General features: G+C 43.9%; 1 protein-coding gene across 1 annotated transcript in view; it reads right to left on the bottom strand.

Annotated features, from left to right (window-relative positions):
- Positions 1-2,831: 2,831 nt before the first annotated feature.
- The window catches only part of phf21b (PHD finger protein 21B), a 40,579-nt gene continuing 25,371 nt past the window's right edge, over positions 2,832-18,039 (bottom strand). Inside the window, exons 8-18 of the mRNA XM_022755839.1 lie at positions 9,746-9,838; positions 8,283-8,648; positions 7,593-7,721; positions 6,995-7,046; positions 5,335-5,411; positions 5,181-5,235; positions 4,675-4,697; positions 3,927-4,085; positions 3,612-3,678; positions 3,374-3,477; positions 2,832-3,116 (exon numbers count right to left, since the gene is read on the bottom strand). Coding sequence (XP_022611560.1) covers positions 2,832-3,116; positions 3,374-3,477; positions 3,612-3,678; positions 3,927-4,085; positions 4,675-4,697; positions 5,181-5,235; positions 5,335-5,411; positions 6,995-7,046; positions 7,593-7,721; positions 8,283-8,648; positions 9,746-9,838 — 1,410 coding nt within the window. The remainder of the gene's footprint in view (positions 3,117-3,373; positions 3,478-3,611; positions 3,679-3,926; positions 4,086-4,674; positions 4,698-5,180; positions 5,236-5,334; positions 5,412-6,994; positions 7,047-7,592; positions 7,722-8,282; positions 8,649-9,745; positions 9,839-18,039) is intronic.

Here is an 18,039-nt window from a genome sequence, read left to right as displayed (position 1 = left end):
TATTACAGTGAATTAAATTTGTTTTTTTTTTATTTAATTAAATGATTAATATTAATGAATCTGAATCTGGAATTTGAACTTGTTTTAACAGCTGATTCACAATAAAAACTTCTTTGGACTCGAAGGTCACAGAGCGTCTGACTGAAGCCACAGTTTGCTTCAAACTAACGTCCTCCAGATCAGCTGATGCGTCTGTTTGGCTGCAGACGACTGAAACATGACGTGACGTCTCATCCACCATCGACACTTTTCACTTTTAATACAAGTGAAAATAAACGATGCATTTGTTTGAAGGACTGTTTCTCCTTCACATCCGTACGATTCAGGACATTTTGTAAGAACTGGTTCATTTGAAGCAACTGAAGCTTTTTCTTTTCATATTGCTGATCGTTATTTTTTGTCTCGTTCGATTCGTTCGATTCGTTCGATTCGTTCGATTCGTTCGATTCGTTCGATTCGTTCGACTCGTTCGACGCTGAATCCACAGACGCTTCAGTGTTTTTTTTTTTTCGTGCAGATGATGCTTCTCCAACATTGAGGATCTTTTCTGTATCTTTGATACTTTAGAGTCATGTGACCTGGATATGATCAAAACAAATAAAATCACTTCTTTTCTCTTCTCTTTTCTTAAAGGCATCTTCCTCTGTACTTTGTTCGTGTTTGTGCATTAGCAGCAGCAGCTGCTCCTCACCTGGTGACACTTTGATCAAATCAAATAAAAACTAAATCTATGATTCAACATTTAAACGGAACCTCTCTGGACCAGCAGGAAGACTAGCGAGATACACAACAGACCGAGCGGGACGCGGCGGCGGCGGAAACAGCGTCCCGGTTCGACGTCAAACCAGGAGGGCGTGGCCTCCGTGCCGCCACTCCGCCCACAGTCAGAGAGAGTTGTTGCAGTTTGACAGAGGCGTCCCGTTTCTGATCGACCGGTGTCGAGAAAATGACGCAACAGAGACGAAAACCTGGATCTGAGACGGTTTGGACTTGAGGCAGTGTTCATCTGTCAGCTGACAGGCTCGTCACCGGAAACACACGAGTAAAAAAAAAGAGCTTCACGCCAAAAATATAAAAACAGGCAGGGCGGGAAAAAAGCACAGTAGACGTTAATGATCCCGGTAGAAAAACAAAGAGTTTTTGGCATATTTTCTACACTGGTTAAAGGGGGAGGGGCTTAATGATGCATGACGTCGACTGAACGACGTGTTTGTGTTGGAGGGAACGAACTGAAGCTCAGTCTGTTTGTTTCCTGTTGATGACGCAGCAGCAGAAACAACAACAACAACAACAACAACATCTGGACACGATAAAGTTTCTTTTAAAGACGCAGAAACTAAAATATTTGAAATGTATTTACAGTGGAAGGAAACTTCAGGTTTGTGGTTTGATTTTAGGCAGAAACTGAATGAAGAATAAAGATCACAGAATCAGAGACTCAGAGCTGCAGGAATGACATGTGTGTCGACCAACCAGGAAGTGAGCGTCGCCCTGGTTCCCTCCACTAAAGTCAGTGACATTTTCCCATTGTCTTTTATACAGTAGAAAATAAAGTTTCTGGTCTGACAGGTTTAGTTCAGCAGGATCATCTTCAAGAGGCTGTAAAGGTGGACTGGTGAGTTAACCAGGCTGTAAAGGTGGACTGGTGAGTAGATCGGTTTTCATGTTCAATGTGATGATGTTTAACGTCCCAGACGACCTCCGTGTCTCATTCAGACACTCGTTAGCAACAGAGACGTAAAAGCTTCAAGCATCAGGACTGGAGTATTTACTGACCGATTTTACGCCGAGAATAAAAGGTGAAAACGTCTTGAGCTTGTGTTAAACACAGACCTGATTTCATTCTAACCAACAACCCAGAGACTTCAGGATCAGGGAACAGGAAGTGCTAACATGCTAACATGCTAACTCATATCCAGGTTTTTGGACTCATTCCTGCAGAACTCTACAGAGGAAATAAATGAAAAGCTCTGATATTTAATATTTAACGTTCAGCTTCTGCAACAAAAATCAAACTGTGATTTTTTTAAATTTTTTTTTACTTGATGTTTTTAAATATTTTTCATTTCTTCTTCTTCTTCTGTTATTTTCTTGTTTTTGCTGCTGTCAATCAAACAGACACACAAACAGACTCAGCTCAGTTCCTCCATTATGAAAAACCTGCGATGATGATGATGACGATGACGATGATGATATCAATAATAATAATAATACAACATATGTACAGTGATCCCCTTGAATACTCCAAACTTACATTTATCAACAGGCATCATGAAAATACTAAACTCTCCACTAGAAATGCTAATTTCTGTAGTTTCATCTTAAATACTTTTTTCTTTGACTTTAACTCTATTAATACTGAAAAAAAGTTATTCTCTGTTTTTGTTTGAAGGCTCGTTCACGTACACCATGAAAACATTTCCTGAATTATTATGGCAAAAACATTGTTCGTAGGAGAATGAGAACAAACATCTACTCAGATATATGACTGTACAGTCCACTAGCTCTACTGTTCTCTCTCTATCTGCAGAACAAGAACCGGACCTGTTAGAAAAGGGCGGGGTCTCCAGGAGCCTCGTGTTCCCGCGGCGGCTCGTCCTCTAACTGTCGTAATAAATACATTAAGGCCAAGAACATGAAGAAATAGAAAAGAACTTGAAAAAAGAAATCTCGTAAGCACTGGAGGTGTTGGCTTTAAAAAACACGTGACTCAGTTCGTCTTCAGCTCGCACACAAACATGTTGAAATATTCCCACGAAAGAAACTTCGCCGCCCTCGACGCTGAAAAAAGTCGGAGCACCGTGTGAGGTGGTGGTGGGGGTGGGGCGGGGCTAGTTGTTGATGTTCTCCTGGCTGTGGGCGTGGCTCTTCTGCAGGGGTGTGGCCGAAGGGCCCGGGGTGGCGCCGGCTGCGGCTGCGGCGGCGGCTGCGGCGGTGCTGGTGGGTTTGATCCAGGACTGGGAGAGCAGGGAGGCGGCGATGGTGGCGGTGGTCGTCATGGTGACCTGGATGAGCTGGTCGCGTTGGATCAACCTGATGAGGTCTTTGAGGCGGTCGAGCGACGCCTGAGTGTCTCTCTGCTGCCCGAGGAGACGCTCCCTCAGGTCCATGCAGTGCTGCGGAGACAGGAAGTGGCAGAGTCAACTTCCTGTCAGCTGACGTACAACTGAAGCGCTAACTCTACCAAAGATCCTCTATAAGAGAAGATGACTCACTACGAGCAGCAGCAATGTTAAGAAACAGAAAACACTTCCTGTCTCCTGAGTGGGCGTGGTCATGTCAAAACAAAACAACACAACACGATACAGTGTGTGTGTGTACGTGTACGTGTGTGTGTCTGTGTGTGTACGTGTACGTGTGTGTGTGTCTCTACCTTGAGCGTCTTGTTGAGCTGCTCGTCTTGTTCCTCCAGGTGAGCGCACTCTTTCTTCAGCTCACTGTTTCTCCTCACCAGCCGTCGCTTCTCCTCCTGCCTCACTGCTCACACACACACACACACACACACACACACACACACACACACACACACACACACACACACACACACACGATCAGCACATAAACAACACAACGACACACTGGGTGTTGTAGCGAGAGGAACTCGTTCTCACCTGTCTTGTGTGTGACGTAGGACTGAACAAAGTTCTGAGGCCACGACATGTTCTCCTTGTTCAGAACCTGGAGAACAGAGATGGCAGAGAGGTTACTATAGGTCACAGGTCAAAGGTCACGGTCAGGACTGTTCCAGGACTGGAGCAGTAACTGAACCACTCAGCGGTACAGGAGCTGGGTTTTCTCTGACCAGAGCCAAGCTAGCTGTTTCCACCTGTTTCCAGTCTTTATGCTAAGCTAAACTAAGCTAAGCTAACGTCCTTCCTGCTGCACAGTGGTGACAGGAAGTGTTTTCTCCAAAGGGAATGTCTCACCTTCTTCTGGCACTTGGGGCAGTACCAGGGGCCTCTCGGGGGGGTTTTGAGCGGCGGGTGGAGGCAGTTGGGGTGGAAGGCTCGGGGGCAGTTGTGGCAGGGCTGCAGCTCGCCGTCCTCCTTACAGATGGCACAGTGGTCGTCATGCTCCAAGTCCTCCTGTCGTCACGGCAACAACCAGTGAGTTCACACAGTGTCTTGGTCATTTAAAGGTTTTTATTTTCAAATAAACAAAATTAACTTTCAGATTATTAAAGATAAAACATGAAAGTTTCATTTGACGTCAGAAACGTAAACGAGTTAGAGGAAGCAGCAGTGAAATGACTCTTCACACATTTTATTTTGAAAATCATCTGGCTTCATGTGTCTGAATTCTCTCGATCATGTGACAGAAAAACCTGATTGATCAGTTCCTTCCTGACTTGATTGATAATCATCAGTCCAGATGTTCAAGGGTGAATTTATCATTTTGTTTTTGTCTCTGAATTTCAGAGAAAATTTGAAAAACTTGATTTTTTAATCAAATTTATATCAGAAAACGACAAATTTTGATCAACTTCAATAAGATCAATATTCATATTAATATTGATAACAATATAAGATGATATTCTAAATGTGTGACTCAGATGATTTTCAAAGTAAAATATCAGTATGAAGCTTTTGTCTTTGCTCCCATCTTCTCCTACAGGAAGTGTACAGCAGAGGTGATGTCATATGATGTCATATCATGTGATGTCATGTGACCTACCTTCCAGCAGAAATCCTCAGAGTCTAGCATGTGAATGGAAGCAGAGCAGAGGTTAGTGGCTACACACAGAGAGACAGGTGACAGGTGAAGCCGTGCAGCAGGAAAACACCAGAGAAGAAGAGGAGGAGGAGGAGGAAGAGGAGGAGGAGGAGGAGGAGGAGGAGGAAGAGGAGGAAGAGGAGGACGAAGGAGCAGGAAAGCAGGAAGGGAGGAGGAAGAGGAAGAGGAGGAGGAGGAGCAGGAGGAGCAGGAAGAGGAGGAGGAGGAGGAGGAAGAGGAGGAGGAGGAGGAGGAGGATAGTTGCAGCTGGATGGAAAAGTTTCAAACATTTCCGCCTCACGAATCTTAACGAGTAATTTTTTAGAAATACTTATAAAGGTCCATTGTCTTTCAAAATAAAAGTCTGAGTGTTTCTTGTGTCCAGACTTTAACAAAAACCAACTGATGAGTTCGTATTAAACTGTGAGTGACTTTAAATGAATTTAATCTCAGCTGATGAGTTTTACCTCGTGCCGACAGGAAGAGCGAGCTGTTCAGGTAATGAGACGCCAGACGTTTACGCTGCAGAGACACAAACAGGAAGTGAGACGTGACAACAGATATTTAAAACACTTTAGAAACGACGCAGTAACATGAAGAGGTGTTGACTTAGTTTCTGACCTCGGGCTCGAACAGGCCGCTGTACGCCGGGTTGGCCGTGCTCCGCCTCTTCCTCTCCTGTCGCTTCGTCTGGATTTCTGCTCACCAGGAAAAAACATTCAATAAAACATCTGCAGGTGAACAGCAGCTTCAGGTGTTTCTACACCTGTTCATGTGCAGCCGATTAAAGGCTCGTTAGGCTGGAGTTCATTAACGTAAGGTACCACGGTCCATGTGACTGTAATTATAACTTCCTCATTATAAACCTGTCCAGGTGAAGTTACAGACGTGCAGTTTCAGATCAGACGTCACATGAAAACTGTTTCTAACGCTGTAAAACTTCATGTATATTATATTACATTATTATTATACGTTATCTCGTCATTATCAAACCTGATTTAAACAAACTTAATTAAACAACTGAAATCTGTTTGTTGTTTACTAAATATAAATGTAAAGTTTTTCAAACTTTAAGGAACAAATAAGATCTTTAAGTCTCACATTCATTTATTATTTCTGCCTGACAACATGGACGACGTCACTTTCTCTCATCTCCCTCTAGTTTTAATGAAACACTCAGCTGATGATGTTTGTAACAGGAACATGAATAAAATCTGAGTGTCACCCGCCCCCCTGCCCTCCTCCCCTCCCTCCTCCCCCTCCTCCCCCTCCTCCTCTTACCTCCTCTCTCTCCCTCCTCTCCTCGCTCTCCCTCCTTCCTCCTCCTCCTCTTCTCTTCCTCCTCACCTCCCCCCCTCCTTTCCCCCCTCCCTACCTCCCCGCCTCCTCTCCTCCTCCTCCTCCCCCTCCCCTCTCCTCCCCCCCCTCCTCCTCTTCCTCTTCCTCCCCCCTTCTCTCTCCTCCTCTCCCCCTCCTTCCCTCCTCTCCTCCTCCCCCCCTCCTCCTCCTCCTCCCCCTCCTCCTCCCCCTCCTCCCTCCTCTCCTCCCTCCCCCTCCCCCTCCTCCTCTTCCCCCCCCTCCTCCTCTTCCTCCCCTCCTCCTCCCCTCCTCCCCCTCCTCCTCCTTCCTCTTCCTCATCCCCCTCCTCCCTCCTCTTCCTCCTCCTCTCCTCCCTCCTTCCTCCTCCTCCTCCTCCCATCCTCCTCCTCCTCCCTCCTCCTCCTCCTCCCTCCTCCTCTCTTCCTATCCCCCTCTCCTCTCTTCCTCATCCCTCCTCCCCCTCCTCCCTCCCCTCTTCCTCCCTCCTTCCTCTTCTTCCTCCCCCCTCCTCCTCCCCCTCCTCCTGCCTCCTCCTCCTCCCTCCCCCCCTTCTCTCCCTCCTCTCCCCCCCCCTCCTCTCCCTCCTCCCCTCCCCTCCCCCTCCTCCCTCCTCCTCCCCCTCCCTCCCCCCCCTCCTCCTCTTCCCCCCCCCTCCTCCTCTTCCTCCCCCCTCCTCCTCCCCCCCTCTCCCTCCTCCTCCCCCTCCTCTCCCTCCTCCTCTTACCTCATCCCCTCCTTCCTCCTCTCCTCCTCCTCCTCTCCCCTCCTCCTCCTCCTCCTTCCCTCCTCCTCGCTCCTCCCCTCCTCTCCCTCTCCTCCTCTCTCTCTCATCCCCCTCTTCTCTCCTCTTCCTCCATCCCCCTCCTCCCCCTCCTCCTCTTCCTCTTCCCTCCCTCCTCCTCTTCCTCCCCCTCCTCCTCCCCCTCCTCCTCCTCCTCCTCCTCCTCCTGTGTGAACTCACCTTCCAGGTGTTCTGTGGTGACGAGGCCGAGAGCGACCATGAAGGCGATTTTCTGAAAGAGAGAGAGGAGACGTTAACGACGAGGTGGAGGGTCCTGGAGGATCCTGGAGGATCCTGGAGGGTCCTGGAGGGTCCTGGAGGGTCCTGGAGGATCCTGGAAGACTCTCAGCCTGATTCAGAGTCAAGAGTTCTTAAGTGAAGAGCAAATCTTCATCAGGAGCTTCTCTCTAAACGAGCTGCTGCTCCTCTCTGATTTGACCAGGTAAATCTGACAGCAGCAGTGAATCATGGGATTTTTCTCTGCCCTGTTTTTACTAAAAAACGTTGATTTAATCCCTGAAATTAAACTTGAATTAACAATAAAGACTCGTTCTGTGAGCTGGTTGTAATTATGTAACAAACACATGTTCACATTTCTCATTATCAGCAGAAAAAACACTTTATTTAAATGTTTTAAATAAAGTGTAAAGCCTCATGTGTCGTTAGTGTTTGATTGATGAAGCAGAGACTGTTTGTTGCTGTAAACAAACAAACAAACAAACAAACAAACCAGAATAAAAGTTTGTTCATGTTTCTTCTGTGCGTTTGATTTTCTCACCTCCGGGTCCTCGTCTTTCTTCTGGGACGGGGATTTCGGGGCGGGCGGGGCCTCCTGTGACGGCAGGTCAGCCTGGGCCCCCGGGGACCCCTCGGTGCTGCTGGGGGCCTGAGGCTGGATTATTATCACCTGGAAACAATCAATAATAATCTGATCAATAATTACAGTTTGAAGCTTTTTCGTCATCTGAAGAAAATGAATCAGTTTGTTTTTATAAACTTTATCAAGTTAATAAATAATAAATAAAACGTGTTGAGCTGAAACTAACTGTCGTTCTCATTATTGATTGATCTACCGATTATTGATTGTTTGGTTTTTTAAACAAGATAAAACAATAAAAAATCTACAAATGAGTCAATAAACAATATTCACATCAGAGGATCAGATCGTTAATGATTGATTATCAGATCTGTTAATTATCTGTCTCATTGCTCTGAGCTGCTGTCACATGACGATGAAGTCTGTCCTTCAAAATAAAAGTCACTCCCTGTCTTAAATCTAGTTAAATGAGTTTAATGACATTTATTGTTTCTATTGTTTCTATTAAAGTCGATTCTGGATCAGATCAGTTAAACCTGATCAGTTGACCCGGATTGATTAACCCTGATCAGTTAAACCTGATCAGTCTCTGAGGTCTGGTTGAACCAGGTTCTGTGGTGGTTCAGACTGAGTGTTGGTGGAGACACCAGCCTTGTTGTCAGCGCTGAAGAGCAGTGGCTGCACCTTGACGGCCTCGCTGACGGCGGACACCCCGTTGCCGGTGGCGGGCGAGGCGGCGATGATGGCGTACGCCACGCCGGGTCCCGCAGAGGCGTGCTGGGCCGGGCCGCTGGAGTCGGAACCCCCCGACAGGCCGTGGGGAGGGGCCTGGGGCGGCGAGGGGTCGCTCTGGCCGTTGGGCTGGTGGTCGGGACTGAAGGTGCTGTTGGCGGTGGGCAGGGTGGGGCCCTGGCTCTTGGGACTGACCACGGCGGTGGCCCTCTGCAGACTGAGGGGCTGCAGCTCCTGGCAGGGACTGTGGGGAAGGCTGTCCGGGATCTGGGTCTTTGGCCTGACCTGCAGGAGGACCAGAGGAGGGAGGCTGATTAACAGCTGCATCCACAACTCAAGTCTGTAGAAGAAGTCACATGAGCAAAAGCATCATGGCCGACAAAGAACCTGATGAACAATCAGATCTGAGACTGAACTGATGTTTCATGTGAAGCAAACAGAGTCTGAGCTGCAGATGTTCATCCAGCTGCTGAGGCTTCCTGTCGACCAATCACAGGACAGAGACTCTGATTTCAGCTGTTTGACTGAGAGGAGTCTGTGCTGCCTCCTGGTGGACGTCTGCCGTCACCGCAGCCACTGCCACCACAAACATGACATCAGCCTGCAGTTATTTATCTTCTAATCAGGTTTAAAGTTCGTTAACACCGACGAACCTCATCAAGTGTCCAACATGAAGATATTAGAAAAACAAACCATTCATAAAATCACAAAGTGTCAAAGACACAATAAAGACATAAAGAATAACACATGAATATTTGTTATACGACATGAATATTTCAAGATCTGACAATTTATTTCAACCACAAATTAAAGTAGAAAAGTTTCATTTTGGAAAAGAAAGAATCTCCAACATTTATAACTACAGGTGACGTCGTTCAACAGGCGGCCTGTCTGTGTGTGTGTGTGTGTGTGTGTCTGTGTCTGTGTGTGTGTGTGTGTGTGTCTGTGTCTGTGTGTGTGTGTGTGTGTGTCTGTGTCTGTGTGTGTGTGTGTGTGTGTCTGTGTCTGTGTGTGTGTGTGTGTGTGTCTGTGTCTGTGTGTGTGTGTGTGTGTGTCTGTGTCTGTGTGTGTGTGTGTGTGTGTCTGTGTCTGTGTGTGTGTGTGTGTGTGTCTGTGTCTGTGTGTGTGTGTGTGTGTGTCTGTGTCTGTGTGTGTGTGTGTGTGTGTCTGTGTCTGTGTGTGTGTGTGTGTGTGTCTGTGTCTGTGTGTGTGTGTGTGTGTGTCTGTGTCTGTGTGTGTGTGTGTGTGTGTCTGTGTCTGTGTGTGTGTGTGTGTGTGTCTGTGTCTGTGTGTGTGTGTGTGTGTGTCTGTGTCTGTGTCTGTGTGTGTGTGTCTGTGTGTGTCTGTGTGTGTGTGTGTGTGGGTGTGTGTGTGTGTGTTACCTGAGGTAGCACAGTGGCTGCTTGTCCTGCCAGCCGGTGCAGGGAGCTGACTTGAGGCACCTTGATGGGCACAGCAGTGAGAGTTCCCAGCATCTGAAAGACACCCGAACGCAGCAGTTAGACCAAGAAACACAGACACCTGGAAAATGACTCTGTTGTTGTCGTAGTGACTGACATCGACCTGTGGGGGCGCCACCTACACTCTTCTGGTGTTCATCATGGAGGTGGAGAAATCAAAGTTAAGCTTCATATTAATTCAACAATCTGTCTTTTTAAAGATGGAGAGATTTATTTATAAAAACAGAAGTGAAATAATCTGAAACATCTGAATAAAATGAAAAGAATCTGAGATTAAACGACTCGCTCAGTGATTATTTTGCGGTGCCAGCAGGTTTCCCTCCTCCTGATGAAGAGGCAGCGATTCACGTCCAAGAATAACAGTTTCATTGGGCTGCAGTGTAATGAGAGTCTCCACCTTTCATCCGTCTTCCTGCCTTAAATCACCGTCAGCTGCTCCGCACAGATGGAGGCAGGCGACATTAACGCAGCTTTAATTCACCTCTGAGGACGGAGTTTGTCTGGTTTAACCTCAGACCGCTCTTCATTAAAGTCAGAGCTTCATTAAACGAAGAAGAGGAGGAGGAGGAGGAGGAGGAAATCCTCTTCAGGAAAATGTCACAGTGTTTCTCGTTAGTCTCTGAACTTTCTCCGTCTTTTTGTTCAAAATAAAAGAAGCAGCCGAAGACTCCGTCGCTCCAAACTAACGAGGAGCTTTTCGTCTTGTTTCCTGCTGCTCAGAGAAACTTCTCCATAAATAAAACAAGACAAGAAGCTGCAGAGTCTGATCAGCTGACTGATAATCAATACTGCAACATTCAGACACAGTTTACAGAGAAATTAAAAACCAGAAGTTTCAAACTGCAAAGATACGGAAGTCCAACACTGACAATATCAAAATTAAATCTTTAATTAAACTCAATGTCATTTTCTATTTCATGTGGGTGTGATGTTAATAACACGCACAGTAATTTAATGTAAAATTAAAGCATAAAAAAATGACATTTAAATAAAAAAAAAAGTTCTAATTATTAAATCTAAAAATGTTAATGTCGGATATTTTTGTATTTTTTGTTTGTTTTTTCCCCTGGTTTAAAGTGAGTCTGGTGCCATCTGCTGGTGGAGTCCAGTATCAAAGTGACTGTAAACTGCACCAGTTTTACACAAAACAAAAAAACTTGTCATTAGATTAACTGAAACGTAATGACATAAAAACATTCACAGTGTCTCTGACACGTGTTGTTCTCTGAGCTGCCGCCTCACACTGGATGTTTACTGCGCTGTGGTCCGTGCTGAGGTTCAGGCTGTAGATCAGCTGAGATCGACCGCGGCTTCAAGGTCGAACCAGGCGCTGACGTTAACAGCTGACCGCCACATAAACTACGGCGAGGCGAAGAGGACAAACAGCGGCAGAGACACCGATGGAAACAACAGTGAGAGAAACTGAATTAAAGCAGGCCGGATGGTGGTTATGTCTTTGTTGGTTTTGGTGCTGATGTGAATCATGTCACTGTCACATAATCAATGATGAATTCAACTTTAAAGTCTTCATTTGTTAAAACAATTCCTCACATCAGAGTTTTCTTTACTTTATTATTTATTCATTTATTTAGTTGTTTGTTTTATGTATGTTGTTTTTTAAGGCTGAATCTCATTTATTTCTTATATTATTTCTTATTTTTATATATTTTACTGTTTTTAGTCAAAAAAACAATTAAAGTCAAATAAAATGATTTAGTGTTTTACATTATTCATTATAAACTATATGTAATAATGTTGAGAGGGTTTAAAACAGCATTCAGGACATCAGTGAGAAAAACCTCCCTAAAGTTTGTGACGTTCTTTAACACTCACACTGAGTTTGGACTGAACGTGAAGCGGGTTTTAAATGAGGTGCGACTGCATTCAGGTCAATTTTATCTAAATGGGCCGAAGTCACACATTTTCCAGTGGAACATGAACCGTGTTCGACCGAAGATAAATCAATGTAAAGATTCTGCGGGTGTGAAGTGAGACAAAGACGTTTTAAAACCTGCAGTCACTCGTTTCAGACGGAGGGAGAGAGAGAGAGAGAGAGAGAGAGAGAGAGAGGGAGAGAGAGAGAGACAGACAGAAGGTCTCTGAGTGTTCGGACGGTTCGAGACAAATAAACACAAACTGCAAAAACGCTGCACCAGTTCAATTTATTGTACTTTCGAAAATCCAGAGGGTTTTTTGGTGGCTGCTCATTATTTGGACAATGGACTAGTGTCCTCAGTTAGTTATTATTATTAGTCACTAATTATCAAACCCTGTCTACAGCTCTGTAGAAAGCAGGGAAACAGATTAAAACTGTCTTTTCATTGGTTGAAGATGAAGGTTTGTTTGTAAACGTGAACTCGTCCTTTAAAACCACTTCACAGATCTGAGGTCTGAGGGGATTTTCTTGTGTGTAAGATAAAATATAAAGTGTTTATATCACAGTTTTCAGAACAATCTCAGCTCTTTCTATAGTGACGCCCTCTGTGATCATTTGTCCCAGATGCTGAAAAACTGAAGCCAGTTTCTTTTGAAACTCTTCAAATCTCTTGTGAAAACGAACCTTGATTGATGTGGATGGACTGAAATGTGTTTACCAAAGTCTGATGTTCATAAAAATAGTGAGTAAATGTGAGTAAAAAGTAGATCACGTATGATCTGAAGCAGAAAGTGGAGAGTGGACAGATTCTCACAACATTTAAACCATATTTCTACTCCGTGTTATCACAAAGATATTAATAGAAACATCCGTCGACCTCAGAGGGTTTTAACTCTGACATGTGACCACCTTTTTAAAACCATGTGAAACGACTGTTCCTGATGTTCTCAGTCCCTCCGGCCTGAAACACGTCAATAAAAACCAGCGAGATTCTTTAACAGGCTCCTGGATTTATTAAAGTTTACATCATATTTATTTCACTAGTTTCCTCCTGTACAGCAGAAATCTATAATAACTCTTACATTAATAAAGAGTGCTTTAATATCTATAATAATAATAATAATTTAATTCTAATGAATTAATTAATTCTCTGATGTAAAACTGATTTAAGACTTTAGGAGGAGATTCAAGGCTTTTCCAGACTTTTCCAGGTCTTTTCCAGACCTGCAGGTTTCCTCTCAGCTGTTCGTCTCCGACAGGAAATAAAAAAGGAGGAAACTTTTCTCCCCTGCCCTCCCCCTCTGGTCCGCCGCTTACCCCCTCCCCCCTCCCTCCTCCTTTCTCCTTCTGTGAAATCCTTCATTTCATTGTATTGTGCTGCAGAGGGCTCGTGTGAAGGCGGGGGAGGGGAGGGTGGACCGGAGGGGCGGGGGGGCTGAGGCCTGTTCCCATGGCAACTGCCGAGATGAAAATTCTTGCAGTGCAAGGGCTTTCATTTTCGTAATTGCTGCTTCTTTTCTCCAAAGCTAAGCACCTTCTCTTTAGGGGGCCTCCTCCTCTTCCTCCTCTTCCTCCTCCTGAACAACCTTGGACCAGTGATTTCCTGTTTTTAAAAAAATTAATTTCTTTCTTTTTTCAAACCAAAGTCAGTCAGAGGGTGAGACAGCTCTGCTACAAACACTGACGATCCTCCTCCTCCTCCTCCTCCAGGTGTCACAGACCTGCTGTGATAAAACCAGAAGGGGGGGGGCAGGGTGTCGTCTTGTCACTTTAAACTGTGGATTTAAACAGTGTTTATGAGAGGAGAGTATTTACTGAAAACATATGGAAAGTATCAGCTACTTTCTCCTTCTGAGAGGAGGCTAACAGTTTCCCTCTGCTTCCAGTCTTTGTGCTAAGCTAAAGCTAAACACACAGTGTTAGTGACTACTCCTGATTCTGTTTGAGCAGAGGGAAGAGAAAGAGTTTTTAGAGACCAAAGATCAGATTTTTCTTTTTCACTGTTTAAACTCTTTGCTGAATTTTCAAATAAAACGTCCTTGTAACTCTAAACATTTTCTGAGTGGTTAGATGCGGTTCCTCGGTCGTCTATTTGTATTTATTTTGAAAAAAGCCCTAATTTATGCAGAATATACAGTGAAGAAGTAAAGTGCTTTGTGCAGCAGATGAACTGAGACTCAGTCTGTCTGAGGTCCAAGAGTTAGAGTCTGTCTCTGTGAGTCGGATCCTGAGCGATGAAACGTCAGAGAAAAGCTGCTCTACAACACGTTCTACTATTTCCTGTTTAACAGAGGAAAAGAGAAACAATCCTCGACTCTACAGCTGGTTTTATTTAGTCAAAATAAACTGTTGAATTCTGACGGTGACTTTGTGAGAGGAGATGAAAAGAGTCGGTCAAGGTGTCGACGGACAGAGGAGGAGATGGAGATGGAGGGATTACAGCGATATAAAGTCGTCAGTGGAAGGTGTGCCAGGGCTCAGAGTTTGATCCTGTCATCACAGCAGGAGGAGGAGGAGGAGGAGGAAGTGCACACGCAGCAGTGGAGGAGAAAACACAACGACGGAGCAGAGACATGTTTCATGTGTGGAAAAGTCTTTTTCTGTCTCTGTCTCTGGAGACGAGAGACGCTGCAGCATCATCTCGTCCTGAAACAGTCAGCTGATCCACCTCCATCAGTTAACAGTTAGTCAATGTTTCCTACTCTGAACATGTAGTGCTTCATTCTGTCCACTGGGCGTCACTGTTTCACACCTGAGAGTCAGAGACGGTAAAAACCAGTTGTTCCGACTGAATTCTTCTGGGATGATCCACAAACTGGTTTCTGTCATTTGATGATTATTTGTATGATCCAATAATCTGCTGATTATTTTCTCAGATAAGTTTCATCAGTCAAAGTATCTGCTATAGTTTCTTATACCAAACAGAAAAGCTTCAAATCATCACAACTGAGAAGCTTTTACCTGCAATTTTTTTAAAAAAACATTTTTAATTTTACTTTTTTATATACATTTTTGAATATTTTCTTATTTATTATTTATATTATATTACTTTTTCATTTTTTAAATTATATTATTTTTTCAATTAATTCATTACATCCATTTTTTATTTTTATTGTATTATTAAATTCACTTTTATTATATTATTTTTTTCTATTTAAATTTCAAATTTTTATTATATAAATTTGTTTTGATTATTAATCTATTTTTATTTGTATTTTTTATTTCACATTTACAGAATAGCGTACATTACATTGTGTATTGTAATTGTATATAATATTCTCTTTTATCTTCATTTTAGATTCTGTTTCTATTGTCACTTTATTTCTTATTACATTTTCACCTTGTTGCTGCTTTTCTTTTGTGCTGCTGCGTCAGTTAGAAGTTCCTCTACGGAGGATCAATAAAGGGTCGTCTTATTCTTGTCTCAAACTTTTAGGATTTTTGCTCGAAAAAATTATTAAAATTATGAATCAATTATCAGAATAGTTGCCGATCACTTCTTCTGTCAATCAACTAATCAATGAATAAATTGATCATTTCAGCTCTTGTCACTGTTCAGTCTGTGTCATTAGAACCTCAGCCTCCTTCTACAGGGTCCTGGACTCCTAGAACCTGTTCCACAGACTCGCCTGAGGCCCAGGAACCTCATGAAGGATCCTTCAAACCTCCTCAAGGACCACTACACTAAAACCATCTCCACCTAGACCCTCTCTCATGTCCCTGTGGACGTTCTCCAGGACTCCTGGAACATGTTCTTTGAGTCCTGAAACTTGCTCAAGGACTTAAACCTCCAGGAAGACCCTGGAAATCTCGAAATCCCTCTGGGAACTGTAGTGTATTATCCACTTCATTCCTTCCTTCTTAAACAGTTTAAATTGTTATAGATCCTTCCTTTATGTAAGTTTATTAATAAGTTAAAGTCTTTGTCAATTAAAGTTTTATTAAAGGTTTCTTTGAAATTACATATTATAAGTTAAGGTTAAGGAATGTGTATTAGGGGTAAATTTGCTTACTCTTCAGGATTTCTGTCTCCTACTAAATGAGACACTCAGGATGTGTGGGTCCTTTTTCTGGACCAGAAGGTTAAGAGGTTAGAGATCAGAGGTTATTGACCAGATATGGTCGACAATTGAGTGAAGGCCCTTCTATTAAAAGAAAGGCTCATCCCAAAGGTGGGATGAGACAGATAAATAGAGGGGTTTGTGAGACAGTAGAAGAGGGTTCTCACATTGGCAGAGATACTCCAGGATTCGGCATTTTAGACACTGTTTCTTTCTTGTTAATAAACTTCTTTTGAATTACAAGCAAAGACGTGTCGGCGGTGATCACTTCTTCACATCAGCACCTCAAGATACCACAGAACCTTAGAACCTCCTTCCATTACCTCTAGAAACGTTTCCACCCATGGAAAATACTCAGCAACCTGTGATAGATCCAGATGGACCTTTAGAACCTCCTCAGGTTCTACCTCAGGGACCTCTAGAACCACGTACATCACCTCTGGAACTCTCTCAATGACTCTCTTCACTTTATTAAGGACCCTTAGGCTCTCCTCAAGGACCAGTGGAACTTCCTCCAGGTTCTCATACATCATCCATAATCAGTGGAACCTGTTTAGAACTCCTGAAACCTTATAAAGAACCCATAGAACTTCCCCCGTGGCCCTAGGAACACGGTCCAGTTCCAGTCTTTTTTATGACCCCTGCTTGAAATGCCTGAAACGTCCACATGGACTCCGAGAACCTCCTCAAACAACCAAAGGAACGTTCTAAGACCCCCAGATGGACTCCCAGAACGTCCTCAAGGAACCCTAAAACCTCCTCCATGACCTTTGGAACCTAACCAAGGACTTGTGGAACCCTCTCACATAAAAACTGACCTTAAAACCTTTGAAAACGTTCTTCAATTAAAATATTCTTTCAGAAGTTGAGCTTAAAAAACACACTGAAGAACATCCCGGAGGTTCTCCTGTATTTGATCTAAACCGGCCAGTTAAATCAAAGCTGATTGATTGTTCTTCAGACTCGGAGCTTCAGCACGTTCGCTCTGAAATAAAATCACAGACTCTATATTAAAGTCTGAGCTGTAATCAGAGGGAGTTCACACCAGACTGTGGGAGACTGGAAGTTTAAGGCTTGAACAGTAAAGCAGAGTGTGAGCTCCGGCTCCTCTTCCTCTCTCAGTTGTAACCGGCAGATAAAATAATCAGTAACGTGGGCGTGGTTCATTTCTCCACACCACACTGTTCTGGACTGAATGTTTTCATCCACCGTTCGGTTCCTCCCCTCGTCATTCACGGCTCTGAGTGGGAGAGCGGCTACTTGAAGATGCCATCTACCTTCCTCCGGCTTTGACGAGACTCGGAGGAGGGCGGCGTGGAGATGACCTTGGCTGCTGTTTAAAGAGGATAAAGATTTGTCTTTGCAAGGCGGCGAGATGGAGAGCCATGAAAGAAAGGCCGGCTCAGCGTTAAAGCAGCAGATTTCAAACAGATTCTGCCTCCTTGTAGCTTCTCTTTGTTCCTCCGCTTCAAGCTAACAGGCGCTAAACACAACCGAAGCTCCGATCACAACAAACACCTCTGATCTGAGTCCGCCTCAAAATAAAGACACGTTCTACCTGAAAACTCAGTGTTTCCATGGATTCATTGAGCAGAAGACAAAGAGGTTTTCACTCATGTTAATCAGTGACAAATTTGTTTTTGAAGCTCAACTTTTCTACCTCAGTGTTTTCACATTCTCCACTAAATTCTCATCATTGAATTTATGCAGGTGGCAGCTCGGAGCCTGAAGCAGCTGGAGCTCTACTGAAATCATTTATTTGATTCATAACAAGGAGAATTATTTTAGGGGGAAAATAAGAGAACAGGAGAAAAGAATATATTTTTCAACCACACAGCTCCAGGAAAAATTAAACCAAAGGAAAGAAACTCATGAACTTCATCATGCTATAAATTTGAATCAAAATTAAATGAAAACTGATCATTATTTACATTTGTGGAAAGTGTAGTAAGGAACCATCCACGTCATTGTCAGGTGATTACGTGACAGAAAACCAGATTTCTGATGTAAAAACAGGATTAAACCAAATTACACTGAGCTTTTTAACATTTCTCAGGGTGAATTCTGTCGACAAACAGGAGTGAAACTTCACGTCTTAGATGGATGGTAAAAAAAAAAAAAAAAAAAAAAGTTTGGCAATGTGAGAGAAAAAAAAATCATCTGTTGAGTCTGAACGTGTACCAGGAAACATTTTAGTGTAAGGGATGTGAGGATGGGTGAGGCGGTGCTGGGAGGAGAGAGAGAAGAACAGAGCAATACGCGATAAAGACACAGGGAGC

The sequence above is a fragment of the Seriola dumerili genome, unplaced genomic scaffold (assembly GCF_002260705.1).
Source record: "Seriola dumerili isolate Sdu_G_001 unplaced genomic scaffold, Sdu_1.0 BDQW01000236.1, whole genome shotgun sequence".
NCBI classification, from domain to species: Eukaryota; Metazoa; Chordata; class Actinopteri; order Carangiformes; family Carangidae; genus Seriola; species Seriola dumerili.
The sequence above is the reverse complement of the archived record's forward strand: the minus strand, read 5'-3'. Positions and strand labels throughout refer to the sequence as shown.